Below are 16,034 nucleotides of genomic sequence, written 5' to 3'. Positions count from 1 at the left end.
AACACACTATATGGTTAAAAGAGAATAAACATCCTTATTTATTTACACATTATATCCCCTTTAAGGTAAGTTAGTTCTTTGTTGGGATAAAAAAAGTTTCCTACAATAGTCCCATCAATAACTAAGAGCTATTATAAAGGGAATTTAGTTTTTAATGCTCCGTAGTGCCCTTTGTCTACCAGCTATATAAGACAAATGTTAGGGGGCGTGATGGGGGACAGTGTTCAATGACAGTAATAGTCAGTAACTGCACAGTACTGGTTGGCCTTGTAAGGTAATACAAATACTGGGTAGCAAAACTTGAGAGTAGGACTGCCAAAGACTTGGAACTGTGCTTAAAGTGGACTGTGTCCAGTTATGATGATTGTCAGCAATTCCTATGGTAAGAATATGTTTACTGAGTAAACATTATAGAAATAAGCCATATATAATAACATGAATTTATGTCATCAAGGCAAAAACAAACATCATCTAAAGCTTAAAGCCACAACTGCTGGATGCTTTCCTTCTCATAATACAACTGCTCTTTAGCAACACAGGTGAGTACCAATCCTTAACCTATGCTCTTGTTAATATATATACTGTAAATAACATTCTTTATGTGTGTGTACAAAATAAAGATATCGATAGATATTAATATATGTGTATATGTTTGTGTATTTAGATATGCATGTATATTAATATATATATATATATATGTGTGTGTGTGTGTGTGTGTGTATATATTTATATACTTGTGTGTGAGTGTGTCAACCCCACTACAGAATATTACCCTACTGAATACTACTACAGACAATAAAAGTGGTAAAAGCTTGATTTACAAAAGTTAAAGTTAGGCAAAATGGAAGCAGAGTAAATGGGGACAAAACATCATATTTTCTTCTTGATCATATTTTTTTAATGTTATTTGTTAATTTTACAATCAGCAAATATGTTCATTATACTATATTATTATGTTAACCAGAAGCTACAGTTTCACCCAAACCTATATGGGAAAACAGTAAGCTCTTTTGCCCATTATAAGAATATGTTGGTGTTTGCTGAGATCATTCTTGCATGGCTGACGTTTAAAATAAAAATTATCTAATGATTTTGTTGTTGCTCTAACCAATCTTGTGTATGATATGTTATAAAATACAGTGCAAGTCTTTGTTTGGTAGCCTTTCCCTGTTGCAGATTGATTCTCATATTGCAGGAATCATTTTGTTTTCATGTGTTGTTTGTTACTGTTATTGTTGCAGTTGTCTCTTTTAGTTGTTCAACTTATAATATATTTTTTTTTGAGTCACTTTTGGAAAGATGCTGGCAGAATTGGCTAGAGAGGGGTCATGCTCCCTCCTCCCATAATCTGGTTATTCGGTTAATTTGGTCACACAGAGCAAAAAGGGATTATAATAAAACTCATGTCTACAGAGAAAATAACTGTGTCATTTGTATAGAGACACACACATTTGGTTGCTTTCCCCTCAGAATGTAAAACTTGAGGAAAGTACCAAGGACTGATATAAAAATATTGGATGACAGTAGTAAGCATAAACAGATTAATTCATCATCATCCTTCATTAAAATAGTGCAGCAAGTTATACAGCACTTAACATAAGATGGAACATAAGCAATACATATCTACTAAGCAATAAATAACTATGCATCCAGTTTAGCTGAAGGACCCACAAACGTCCTGGTTGGGTTATCACCTAACTGGATTTTCAGTTTAGAGCAATTACATTGGGTGTTGGCTGTCCAAAAAAATCATTAGAAATCAATTGACCTAACAGAAATAACTGCCTGAATGTAGTAGGACTATAAAGTACACAATATATATTGCACTCTGAAATAAGCCATTAAAAAAGCATTTTTCAATTAAGGTGGGTGAAATCCACAGTTAAATTCATAAAAATGTCGGGAAAAGTGGCGCAGAAAAAACCACGCCCACTTTTAACGACACATTCAAAAGTGTCGTACATGTCGGAAAATTGGCGGAGAAATGCTCTGTGAATTTGTCGGCTGTTGCTACGACACTTTCTACGACATTTTAAAGACATTTTTTCGTTCCCGACACTTTTGTGAATTCCCCCCATAGTGTGCTTGTAATAACACAGTTAATTTGTATCTATAATAACTCAGTACATATGCCCCTATAGAGTGTATAGGTCATCTTGGCCACACATAAGTCAGCTTGGAAATACACATAAATCAGCTTGGAAATACACATAAGGCAGTTTGGAAATACACATAAGCCAGCTTGGAAATACTTGCACACCACAACACTGAAGTTTTTATTTCTTTCACCCAATGTTCCCTCTAAAGGTCTAAAGTTCGTGCTCACGCGCACAAATATTGAGCCCAGCACACAAATCAAATTGCAGAGCACACAAAACATTTTGTGTGAAAACACAAAGTTTTGTATTAATTGTGACCGAGCACACAGTTTTTAAAAACTGCGCACACAAGTTTAAAATATGTGCTAAAAATAATGTATTTTACACACATAGCCAAGAAGGAATTTCCTACAGCATGAACAGCATTCTATCAACCAATGGATATATTAAGAGTGCTCAACAAATTGGTACACCTGCAGTAAATACCACTTTCCTTGTCCTTTAATATTTTTCATATTTAGAACTATAGACAGGTTCCCAGGAGTAATCTCAAAGGCAAAACCTTGGCTACCAACCAAAATCCCAAGTTAACTAATTTTTTACAGGTGCCTGAGTACCAAGCTGATGATTAAAAAAGGAAATGGAAAGTTGGACTCCGAAAATGGCCATGATCATGATAAGTATGATGTCATTTGACTCTGGCTACTTCCATGTCATTCATACAACTAACGATAATAAATTAGAATAAATAATATATGAATACAGGTATGTGATCCATTTTCTGGAAACTCGTTATCCAGAAAGCTCTGAATTACAGAAAGGACTCCTCCCATAGACTCCATTATAATTAAATAATCAACATTTTTAAAAAGGATTTCCTTTTTCTCTGTAATAATAAAACAGTAGCATGTACTTGATCCCAACTAAGATATAATTAATCCTTATTGGAAGCAAAACCAGCCTATTGGGTTTATTTAATGTTTACATGATTTTCAAGTAGACTTAAGGTATGAAGATCCAAATTATGGAATAACATTCTGGATAACAGGTCCCATACCTGTACATATAAATTTACAGAGATTAAGTACCATGTGATAAGAGTCACAGTAAATGCTAAAAAGCATAATTTAAAGCAACTTAAATAGCTAAGACCCTCCATGGGAACCTCCTCCCAGCTCCTAACCTTGCATCACTCCCCCCCACACATCTCCAACACTGGTGGCATGTACTTCCTTTCTCCATCATTTAACAATGTTATCAGGTTCAGCCGGGGGAGAGAAGAGTGGACGGGCTTGAGTGGGTGGGGCCCATGAAGGCTGGGGCCCACATGGTTTTTACCTGATGTCCCGCTGGCCGGGTACAACACTGATAGTCCAACAATGTTACAGGTACAGAATTCTAAGGTTCTCTTTATTTACAATTCACAACTTCCACACCAAAAATTCATCACCAAAATAAGTTCAACATGGCGCATTCCCCAAATTAGACATATATGGGAACCAAGCACCTAAAAGTATGGATGAGCAAAATATTTTGCTGTGAAAAAAAAAAAATAGACTAACGTATAGTAAATATTTGTGCAGTTTGAAAAATGTCATACAAAATAACACCCATTGACTTCAATCTTTTTGGCAAAGAACAAAACAAGTCAGATTCATACATCACTACCAAAAAGTAAAATTCCCAACTAGTGATGGGTGAATCTGACCCGTTTCGTTTCACCGAAAATTTACAACACAGCGAAAAGTTGCCGAAATGCATTGAAGTCTATGGGTAACAACATTTTTTTTTGATGCGTGACAAATTGCACAACACGTTTTTTCACCCATTAGAATCTATGGGCATAATTTCCGCTGTGAAATTTGGCGAAAAATTTCCATCATCACTATTCCCAACACCTGAGAGCAACTGAAACACAGTAGCAGTACACTAGGTACCAACAAAAAAAGTATTCTCCATCCACCAAATCAGTGATGGGCCTATGGTAAAATGCGCACACTGTCACACACAAACACCTCATATGTATGCACACACCAAAACTCAGGCAGAATCTGGACATGAGATAGGCCAAAAAAAGTCGGGCGGGCGGGTGACGGGTGGGTGCACATCACTAATGCCAGGCACCCCCCAGCAAAAACAAGTTATACCGTAACGGTTTAAATTAAAGAATATTGGTCTGGAACATATTTGTGCTTGAACAGAGAACTGGCTGAAAGAGTGATGGTAAATGGAACATTTTATAATTGGACCAGTGTTATTGTACCACAGGGTTTGTCCTTGGTCCTTTGCTTTCTAATTTGTTTAATAATGACCTTGAGGTTGACATTGTAAGTACTGTCTATATTTATGTAGATGATACAAAAGATGATACAAAATTTAGCACAACTGCAAGTTTCATGAACAATGGTGATGTTTTGCAGACAGGTTTGATTGAATTGGGCAGCAAAGTGACAAATGAGGTTCAGTGATGGGTGCACCGATGTAATAATATAGATATGAGTTATAAACGAAATGTTGGTTGGGAGCCTCCATACTTGATTTTTGCGGATAACAAGCTATGTAACTTTAGGCATAGTCAAGTATAAAGTAGTATAAAGTACTGTCTTGCATAAAAAGAGCATTAACTCAATGGTTAAAAATATAATTTTGCCTCTTTATAGGTCCCTGTTTAGGTCTTATCTTCAGCATGCAGTGCAGTTTTGGGCCCCATATTAATGTTCTGGAGAAAGTGCAGAGATGTGCAACTAAGCTGGCAAAAAGAACAGCAGAAGTATGAGGAAAGACTATCAAGGGTGGTGTTGTGGTCTCTGAAAAAAAGAGGACATGTTTAGGCTTTACAAATACATTAGAAACATTAACGACAGATAGCGGAGGAGAACTATGATAAACGTTTAACTTTTTTCAACTTTTATTAACTGTATAACTATTTAAGAAGAGTAACATACCAAAAGACTCTCAGTTCTTTTGTCTGTCTGGTGAATAACACTAATACATTCATGGTCACTCCTCAGTCTAGCTGTAGCTTCAGTTTGTCATTTGTGTGATGTGCAAGTGATGTTAGGTATCTTGTCTGGCCCCAGCACAACCTATTTCAGAACTTGATTCCAATTTTACCCTGATTTTTGTGCCATCTCTTTCCTGGGTGGCTTTTTGTTATTAAGATTTCATTGTTTGCAGCTCAAGCCTAGTGTTCTATGTATTTCTATTTGTGCTTGACATGGGAACAGATTTACTAAAGGCCAACTTGTCGCCAGCGACCACTTCACACACATCGCACCACTTCGCCAGGCGCAAATGCGCTACGAATACACTAATTCACTAAAATGCAACGTTTCTTCCCAGGCGTTGAATGGTGGCGACTTTTCGCTAGCGTTACTTTGGCAGTGCGAGCATTTCATAACTAAGATGCGCTAGAGTTCGTTTGCACCTAGCAAAAATGTACTAGTGATCTTGAGCTTAGGTCAATTTGCATACTGTGGGTAATTTAAAGTTGTATGGAGGTCTTTATTATAAATGTTGGTGCAAATGCTTGAAGTTACCACTTTTTCCTTATACATGTCCAGCGAACCTTAATAAAGACAAGAGAGTTAATGTAATGCCCTACACATGAGCTCACTGTAAAATGAATGTTCCATATGTTATGAAATGTGTAGAGAAAACCGGTTACCCAAAAAAAATATGTCAGCCAGGACTTTTGCAGGCAATTCTACTTCAAAAAAGGTATAAGTCGCCAGCTTTTTTGAACTTCGATGCATTTTGGGCACACAGGATATGATGTAAATAACAAAAGATTGAGGAAGATCTAGCTGCTTTATAGAACTTTTCCTGGTCTGAGGTGGTGAAAGTAACTCTGGCGAAAGAGGTAACGTTCAGTAAAATCCACATTTTAGTGAATTTGCGGAGTAACGTCCCTTCGCTAGAGCAAAAAGTCGTCTGGCGATAGAGTGCGAATGACTGCTAGTAATGGTCCCGTTCACTAGCGAATGTTAGTAGATTTGCGATGTCCCTGCAGGTAGCAACGCTGGCAAAAAGTCGCTAGCATTAGCCACTTCGCTCTTTAGTAGATCTACCACATGGTGTTTTAGCAATTCTCTTGAGGTGGCTAGGCTCCTGCTTATCAATTTGACTTCCAGTCAGGGGTGCTGTGCCAATGAGGCAAGTTGAAAAACTCGTCTTAGGCGGCAGCACCCCACTAGTTGGGGCAGTGAAATGCCATTCCTGTAACTTTAACATTTCAAACCTGAAAATCTGGCTTTTCTAGAGCGCAATTGCTAGCCTCCAGGACCCTCCTGGACCCCACTGGCAACATTGTGGACCCTCCCCCCAGGATCATCCCTGCTTCCACGTACCGGTTCAGCACACCTCACTGTCAAACCTGTGTTGGTGTGGCTACTTTGTTTCTCCCTTCCCAGTTTCCTACATTTCCCAGCAGTCCCAAAGAATCAGATCAGTTGCTGCTTACAACTGAAGGCAGACCAAGGCGAGATTGTTAATATTTAACTATTAGTAACCTGCCTGGTTATGGGTGCTATTTTTACTTTACTTTGCAGACAGTTTTGTTTGCTTGTAGCTGTAGGGATACACCATTTTGTTATTACTATACCTAGTTGCTATAAGAGATTTGGTATTAGAGTTATGGTATTAGAAATTGTATCATTGGTATTGCGTAGGCTTCTGTTATAAGTGATGTCATGTTCCTCCAAGCAGATTGTTATGGCCAAAGGAGATTGTTATGGCCAAAGGAGATTGTTATGGCCAAGGGCACAAGACAAAGCCATAAGTAATTAGAACAATTGTAATACAGGTACAGGATCTATTATCTGGAGTTCTAGGGACCTGGGGTTTTCTTGATAAGGGATATTTCTGTAATTTTGATTTCCATACCTTAACTTGGCTAAAAATCATTGAAACTCACTGGCTCCCGTCCAATTTCACTAGTCAAACAAAAACGTTATATTTTTCATATGGATTGGCTCAAAACAACCACAAATAAAGAACAATATACTGTACAGAAAGATATTTCAGCATCTAAATGTTCTGCCATATTTACAGAATGTACACACCACCTGGTATAATACAGAATTATTGTTCAGAAAACGGATCAATATATACAACAACTTTATCGAAGGAATAGACAAATGCAGAGATCACCCCCCAGGAGTCACAAACTATATATTATACACAGGTCAAAATAATGATACATGATCACTACTGCTATATATAATGTGAAATATTATTAATCAGTTAATGTAAGACATTCTGACAATATATGTATTCTAACTATCAAGAATCCCGACGTGTCTTGTCTTATTATGCTTTAACATACTACTGTATGCCACCAAAATGAGCAGTTAACCATTTTATGTAACTTCTGTTTTCCTTCTTTTATTGTTTTATGATGAAAGTCAGTAAATACATTATTGAAGAGATAAGTTTGTCTAACACAGTCTACACTCAAGTAAAATTTAAAGAATAGTGAAATTTAAAAACATTTATGAAAATGAATTAATATATCACAATAATGCAAATTTCAGTAATTATGGATGCAGTTACCTAAAAGGAACAGCATATTAAAAAGGGGGCATATCCCTGTTTAGTCCTTTTGGCTGTTATACCACAGATGCAGGTGGGCAAGTGTAATATTTTTCTTAATGACAGAAATTTAAAAACTGGAAATTCAGCTATTAAACTTAAAACAGCTTTTTGCCGCCCCTGGTAACTTGTTTCTTAACTCATGGCAGCAGCATCCCTGCTTGTATACTGACAATATACTACTAATCTCCACTGATATAATAAAGGAGAAGCAAAGCTACAGAGGCATGTTATTGCCAATAGATTAGCTGCAATAATGCAAGCTAGAATGTCATATTTATTCTGTAGAATGTTTTACCATACCTGAGTAAAAGCTCTAGAAACTAATCTCTAGCTGCCATATTAGCTTGGTGTGACATCACTTCCTGCCTGAGTCTTTCCCTGCTCACTTATAGCTCTGGGCTCAGATTACAGCAGAGAAGGGGGGAGGGATAGGAGCAAACTGAGCATGCTCACGCCCGGGGCAAGGAGGTTTTAGCTGAAAACAGGAAGTCTGATACAGAAACCCATGTGTACACAATAGAAGGAAAGAAATGCTGTGTTTCTTTTGACAGAGGACTCAGTTCAGCATTACTTTGAGGGTTTACTGGTGTATTTATATAGACCTTTCTGATAAAGCTTACTTAATTTTAGCCTTTCCTTCTTCTTTTATGAACCGCATATACTGATAATGAAAGTGGTGTTATAATATTATGGCTCAATGGAAAGCAACATATCTTAGTTGTCATAGAAGTACTATTTTTGAAATGGTGGAACCTTTTCCCCAGAAAATGTTGCAATTTTTTCCATCATTGTTGTCAAGGTGTCTCACACATAATATGCAGAAGCTTCTTGGTGATGACCTGGCGTGATATCATGGTGGTCATGCAATTGGCAAAGGAGGAACCACACACACAGCTTAATTTAAAGAGTGGAGTAACGTTTTAGACAGTCAAGCCACCCCTTCACTTAAATACCCATACCTAAGCACAATTATGTTATCTGACAAAACATTACTCAACATTACTGTTGCTGTGACCAAAATAACATCGGTTGAAAGATTTGCTTCATATAAAACTGTGTGTACTTTGCTAATTGCAATTTTTCTGTTTCAGATGTTTCATGTTAGACATTTAATTAAAACTAGTTGGTTGATTAAGTAGCCACAACCTGTGCCCTTAACATTTTTTCTTATCATTGAGAATAAAATTGGGCTACTGTGATAAATTTGACTTACCCTGGTGGTCCAGTGGTGCGGCGGGGACACCCGCCACGCTGCTCCGTGTCAAGGGCCATCCTGGTTCCCTAAGGGCACGCGCGCGACTCCTCACTATTTAAAGGCGCAGGCGCGCTGGCGTCATCATGCAATGGCGCCAAATTTGAAAACTATAAAAGGCTTTTTAAAGCCACAGGACCTTGCCCGTAATAGGATCTTGTATTTAGTATTCTGATTCTGGTTTTGACCCCTGCCTGGCTATCGACTATCCTGACCTCTATATTTGACCCTTGCCTGAATATCGACTACCCCTTCTGCTGAACCCTCCTGTCTGATTGATTACCCGGTTTTGACCCTTGCCTGCCTGATTACAATTTACTTCTGCCTGCCTCGACCCGGCCTGTTCTGACGACGATTCTGGTTTCCTGTTTTGTACCGTGACCCTCGGCCTAAAGACTCTAGCTAACAGTCGTGCCCCTCTGCCTGTCCAGAACCTCTAGCCTTGCACCTCTCATTTAAGTCCTGGTGGCATCAAAGTAGCTGAGGGCTCCTCCCGAGGCCAAAGGCGGTCACACTACAGGTGAAGCACGAGCTGAGACCAGGGTGCTTGGCATTTGTTCTGGTGTTGGGTGCCGACCGTGACAGCTACCCATAGGAAAGAGACAAGGCAAGTTTGACACCCACTCTCGATATTGTCTTTGGCATTATAAAGTTGCTGTGAAAGACTGCTCAGATCCAGCACCTCAGTTTGAACCACTGCCAAATTTTCCACTTACACAAACAGTGTATTTATGGTGCATATAAGCGCTAATCTATTTCCACTTTTTACTTTGTGTCTCCTAGATCCATAAAACAAGTGGAAGGGTTACCACACTTCACTGTGGAAGGATCCTAATATTTTTAATTCACACCCTTTACCTACATATTTCCATTAATTCTGTTTGGAAGCTAACACTGCCTGGAAGATAAAAAAAAAATGTAAGTATTATTTCTAATAAGAATGGGTATAGTTTGTTGAATGGACTGCTGTGCACACATATATTAAAAATATCAGCTGAGGCCCAAGGAAAAATCAGTACTCCTGGGATACTATGATTATAATATGTCATTCAACTGAAAAATGTATACTGTATTCACGCCTAGCAACTGAACACCAGGCCTGTTTTATTGTCTAAACACAGAGGTGGTAAAATTGCTGTAGTAAATGAAATGGCTACAAATAAAAATTTTTTATAATTTTGACATATGGAGTTTTATCTGAATGACCTATGTGACTTAAGATAATTCCTTTTGCTCTTCTAGTTTTCCCCTCAGCGTGTGGTTAAACATTAGTTTTTGTTATGATGTTATATACACAGTGTTGTGCTAAAGCATAGGAAAATTGCCAATATACAATTCAGCTGCTTCAGCTCACAATTTCTATTTGGAAAAACTTCAAGTCCTCAAGCATTCCCAGTAGCTCCAGGCATGTTTCTCAAATTATGAACAGCAGCATACTGTATACTCCAAAAAAAAAAAAGTCTTTATTGGCTTCTATTTTTATTTTTTAATGCCTTGCCTTTTTTTAATCATAACCTACAATAATTTTAGGTAATTTAACTTCCCTGTAAATTAATAGATGCTGCATATATAGTATCACTTTAATGTACCCTCAATACTCACATTGCATGGTCCAGTCATACTACTTTAATATTTATACTCATTTCTAATAACATTATACTTATATTATATTTAGCAAGTTATTTAAATATATTTTCACATCCAAATGCACATACTTTCATCTATTACATATAGCTACTAACAATTAGAATCCGAAAATACCTGTCGAAATCATGTAAAAGTCCATGGCAGATGGACCCTTTAACCTTTGGAACTTGTTTTATGTCTTCGTGGTTCTCAAAAGTTTTGGGCTGTTTGCACTGGTATTCGTTCAATAATCCAAATTATTTGAGTTTTTGGGTGACAACTCAAAAAAGTTTTCGGAACGTCAATTCAAAGAAGTCACATAATTCGAATGAATGTTTGATTTTTTCGCAAATTTTTTCGTGCCGATTTTTTATAAGACTTTTTTAGAGAAATAAAGAGTTCGATCTTTTTTTATTAATAAAGTGAGAATAATTTGAGTTTTAGTAAATAACCCCCTAAATAAATCAAACAGACAGGTTTTGCCTCCAATACGGAGTAATTATGTCTTAGTTTGGATCAAGTACAAGGTACTGTTTTATTATTACAGAGAAAAAAGTTTTGTTTTTTTAAAATTTGGATTATTTGGACAAATGGAGACTATGGGACATGACCTTTAATTAATTCGGAACTTTCTGTCAGTGGCGTAACTACTACAGAGCGGGCCCGGGTGCAGGATGAGCACCCGGGCCCCCCCCCCCCAAATCATAAGCCATATCAACTGCCATAATAAGCCTTGCCCACCAACTAGGGATGCACCGAATCCACTATTTGGGATTCGGCCGAATCCCCGAATCATTCGTGAAAGATTAGGCCGAATAACGAACCGAATGCGAACCCTAATTTGCATATGTATATTAGGGGTAGGAAAGGAAAAAGTGAAAAAAATCATTCTTTTGTGACGAAAAGTCATGTGATTTTCCTACCTGTCCCTAATTTACATATACAAATTAGGATTCGGATTCGGCCAGACACAAGGATTCGGCCGAATCCTGCTGAAAAAGGCAGAATCCTGGCAGAATCCCGAACAGAATCCTGGATTCGGTGCATCCCTACCACCAACACTTTCATTCAAACAGCTGCCACTAAATGGATCTCTTTCCTGCATGTCTATCAGTACAATGCTATTAAGGAAATTAAGGTGCAGTTCCACCGTCATGTCACCAAAAACAAGCACATTGCTATAAACACGTTACTCAGACAAAGGAACACATTATACATTATAGGTGTATATAGAAATATAAAATGTGTAAAAGCAACATACTACAAACCTTATATTTTTGTTCCCTGCTTTGATTTGCTTTCCATTTTATTTTCTAATATATCTCTGCCGTTCTCTACTATTTCTTTGTCGTTTTTTCTTTCTTCCAGCATTTCTTTATAGTTTTACATATTGTTCTAACTCTATTTCCTGCCTCAGCTCCAAACAGACAGCAAGATAGCGCACTTATAGCAATACAGCACACAAATGCGAGATAAGAACTACAGGCGCTCATTCGTACTACCGGCTACTGTTAAGAAGTTAACTGTTAAGAGGACTGAGACAAGAGATTGTATGGCAAGGGATTTACATTCTGGGGGGCAAGGTTAGGTGCTTTATTTAGCACTCATCCTCTCTCCGTTTTGCCACTCTGCTGTTCCCGGCTTACAAAAAATAGCTCCAGTATTTTGAAAATTTGCATCCTGCCAGCCAGCATCTCCTGCGGGCCCCCACCACTGGTAATTACGCTACTGCTTTCTGTATAACAGGTCCCATACCTGTATAAGTCTGCCTGGCAGAATATCCAATTGCTGAGGACTCAACAGTCAATAACTCCTCTGGCCAGCTGTAGGTATACTGTTGCTAGAACATAAAGTTTTTAATAAAATTATAAAGTTTGGAGAAAAAGTTATTTATTTCTGAAAAAAATATTGTTAATTTTCATCCATAACTTAGTAATGTTACTATTTCTTTTTTATTAAAAATAGAAGAAAAAGTAAGATAACCCTCTCAAGGTCCTTTTAATTTGCCTCTCAAAAGAAATGCTGGTGCAAATTCAAGTGTTAATATTTTTTAAAGGTTTCTTTTTATTTTACATTTTCATATACAATGTAAATATATTTAGGCTTCATTTAAACAGTGTAATATAGGTCTCATGGGCCTACTAATAGTTAATAAATATATACTAAATATTTAAAATGTTTCCTTTTTCTATTTTATTTCAAGAAAACAAAAGTTCTGTGTTCCTTTATCGTATTCATTGTGCAGTAGATATTCTCTAAGGGGTACATTTATCAACATTCAACATTGCCAACATTCAGCATACCCCATTTTTCAACATTAGTAAAATTAATGGGACATGTGCTATATACATGTTTGCCTATTGTTTAATTTGAGAATACAGATGAAGCCATCAGAATTTCACATTTTGTTGCACCATGCAGTAACATAACTAGAGGGGGGTGGGCCCTGGTGCGTGACGCATAGTCGGGCCCCCCACCCCCCTCTGTACGGCCTGCATTTCAGTGGCGCGCGGACTGCCGGGGGGCCCTGATGGGGTGCGGGCCCTGGCCTGCTCGCACCCCCTGTTCCCCGGTAGTTCCGCAACTGGCACCATGTCATTTTTTACTGCTAAATTCTGCCTCTGGATGGTGCTGGAGCGCAATGGCCTTAGTCCATCAGAAGCAAAGTACTGAAAAAATTGCAACAAAATGTGAAATTCCAATGGCTTCATCTATACGTAGGGTTTTTGTTATTTCTTACAATATATAATGGGGAGTACCAGGTACTGCCAAAGTATAAGAATTCTCCAATGTGTTCCACTCCCCCAGATCAGATGTCCCTGATCAATGAAAAGTACATAATCACGGAGCACTTGAGGTGCTGCTTCATCAGTTAAAAACATCACTTTTATTGCCACTGTTAAAAGTATTCATCATATCGAGACATATTATTACGCTTTACCCATTTCATGACTTCACAAAACTTCATGAATACTAATTTTACAAAAAAAATATATAGCTTACAGGTGCAGCCAATTAAAAATGTCAGTCTCTAAGGGGTCTCTAATTTCTTGCCGACCCCTTCACAGTCTCTCAATTGTATATAAGTCCAAAATCAAGCATATATATATATTCCCAAGGGGATATGTATAAGAAGAGATCAGCGCCTTTGGCAACAGAAATTAAAAACAAGCATAGCGTAATACGTTCATAATATGTAATGTCACCCCGTGCATACACTGAATATTAAGTAAGTGTATTCTCCCCTTTTCCCTTCAGGTGACTGTTAATGGGGGGGGTGGTAAGGTAGCAATAAAGGTGATGGGAAGACGGGTTTTTGCGCATTCAGTCCAATAAAAAGTCCATATGGGGTCCCGCCTCTGAGGAAGCTGACCACATACAGCGAAACGCGTTAGGCACAGTTTGGGGGACACCACAGCCCAGAAGCAAGGCACCACGAGGGAGTCTGGAGTGAGCAAACAGAACTACCCCTCGGGACCCCATATGGACTTTTTATTGGACTGAATGCGCAAAAACCCGCTAGGGTAAATGTGAGTGTAAATTTTTTAATTGATTTAATTTGTTTTTAATAAAAAACGGTATTACACTATCACTGGTTTTATCCCTGGCTTGGGACCTGGAAGGAGCGTCGAAACCCGAAGGAGGGACCAGAAAGAGCTTCTCGTTACATGCATAATACCACGGCAGTGGTTTGTAAGTAGGCATTTTATATAGAAGGTTCACCCCTGGAATATATTTTCGATTCACAGGAAAGTCATCGTCTTCCCATCACCTTTATTGCTACCTTACCACCCCCCCATTAACAGTCACCTGAAGGGAAAAGGGGAGAATACACTTACTTAATATTCAGTGTATGCACGGGGTGACATTACATATTATGAACGTATTACGCTATGCTTGTTTTTAATTTCTGTTGCCACAGGCGCTGATCTCTTCTTATACATATCCCCTTGGGAATATATATATGCTTGATTTTGGACTAATTTTACAAAACTACACAGAGAGCTGGCACTAGATTCCTTAAATATATATCTGCTACTAAAAGGAAGCACTTTAATTTAGCTATTGCTAAACTTAGATTTAAACTATAGTATTATATAGATGATAATATAATAAGTTATCATTAACACATGTCACCGCCATTCATATACGTTATCCTAAACGTTTTCTTTTTCTCTCTAGGGGAATTATGAAAAAACATTTTTGTATGTGTCTACTTGGAACAGTGACAGCTGTCATCACAGTTCGTTTTGCTTTGTACTTAAAAAGCTTCTATGATCCCAATATAAAAATTGATAAAAAAGAAGAGCAGTTTTCTGCCAATGCTGATCTGTCAAGCCAACCTATCATTGAGTTACCCCACTCTAAATGCAAAGAAAACAATTCTATCCATAACTTTACAAATTTTGATAAAGAACCTCAGAACATGAAGGATTTTTTGACCTACCAACATTGCAGGAACTTCCCACTACTCCATGACTCCCCCATGAAGTGTGGTGGAGCAGCTAACTCAAAGGAAGTCTTCCTCTTGCTCGCCATTAAATCCTCTCCTACTAACTATGAGCGCCGGGAAGCTGTGCGAAAGACATGGGGAGTGGAGAAAACCTACAATGGAGTTCAAGTAAATAGAATTTTCCTCATTGGAATCCCAAAGCCACAAAGGGAGGAGAAGAGGATGATGCAATTGATAAGTACCGAGAGTCAGGTGTATAATGATGTATTGCAGTGGGAGTTTTATGACACCTTCTATAATTTAACTCTGAAACAGGTTATATTCCTGAGCTGGTTGGAAGCCAGGTGCCCTGGAGCTCAATATATTTTTAATGGGGATGATGATGTTTTTGTAAACATTATTAATGTGGTATCTTACCTACAGAGCCTAGGCAAAGGCGGAAATAAGCGCCACCTATTTGTAGGGACTTTGAATGAAGGTATGCCTCCAGTTCGAGAGCCATACAGCAAGTACTATGTTCCAGAGACACTGTTTAATCGAACTGAATTTGATCCTTACTGCGGAGGTGGAGGTATCCTTATATCGAGTTTCACAGCCAATTGTATACTTAGGGAATCACAGCATATCCCTCTCATCCCCATTGATGATGCCTATCTAGGGATGTGCTTGAAAAGGGCAGGTCTCAAACCCAATAACCATGAGGGAATGAAAACCTTTGGAATCAATTTGCCACTTGTGGATTCATTTGACCCCTGCTATTACCGAGACATGCTGATGGTGCACCGCTTTGTGCCCTATGAAATGCTGATCATGTGGAAGGCCCTGCAGATAATGGAGCTGAAATGCTCATGGAAGGCTTCTATTAAAAAAGACAAAGTTATTAAGCAAGAAGCTTTTGCATGAACATAACCAAAGTACTTGATGCCCAGTACTTCCAAATTAGGATGAGGCCGTAAAGAATTATTGCAGTATCTATTGTTTTGGGTAGCACAACCAATCCTTAGTAATT

General features: G+C 38.1%; 1 protein-coding gene across 1 annotated transcript; it reads left to right on the top strand.

The window, feature by feature from the left end:
• The first annotated feature begins 14,761 nt into the window (after window positions 1–14,761).
• Window positions 14,762–15,928, top strand: b3gnt3.1.S (UDP-GlcNAc:betaGal beta-1,3-N-acetylglucosaminyltransferase 3, gene 1 S homeolog). The gene has a single exon (XM_018239857.2). It carries the CDS (start codon window positions 14,762–14,764, stop codon window positions 15,926–15,928), a length of 1,167 nt encoding a protein of 388 aa, XP_018095346.1.
• Window positions 15,929–16,034: the final 106 nt, after the last annotated feature.

This window comes from Xenopus laevis, chromosome 1S, assembly GCF_017654675.1.
Source record: "Xenopus laevis strain J_2021 chromosome 1S, Xenopus_laevis_v10.1, whole genome shotgun sequence".
Taxonomy (NCBI): Eukaryota; Metazoa; Chordata; class Amphibia; order Anura; family Pipidae; genus Xenopus; species Xenopus laevis.
This window is presented reverse-complemented; position numbering and strand designations above follow the sequence as displayed.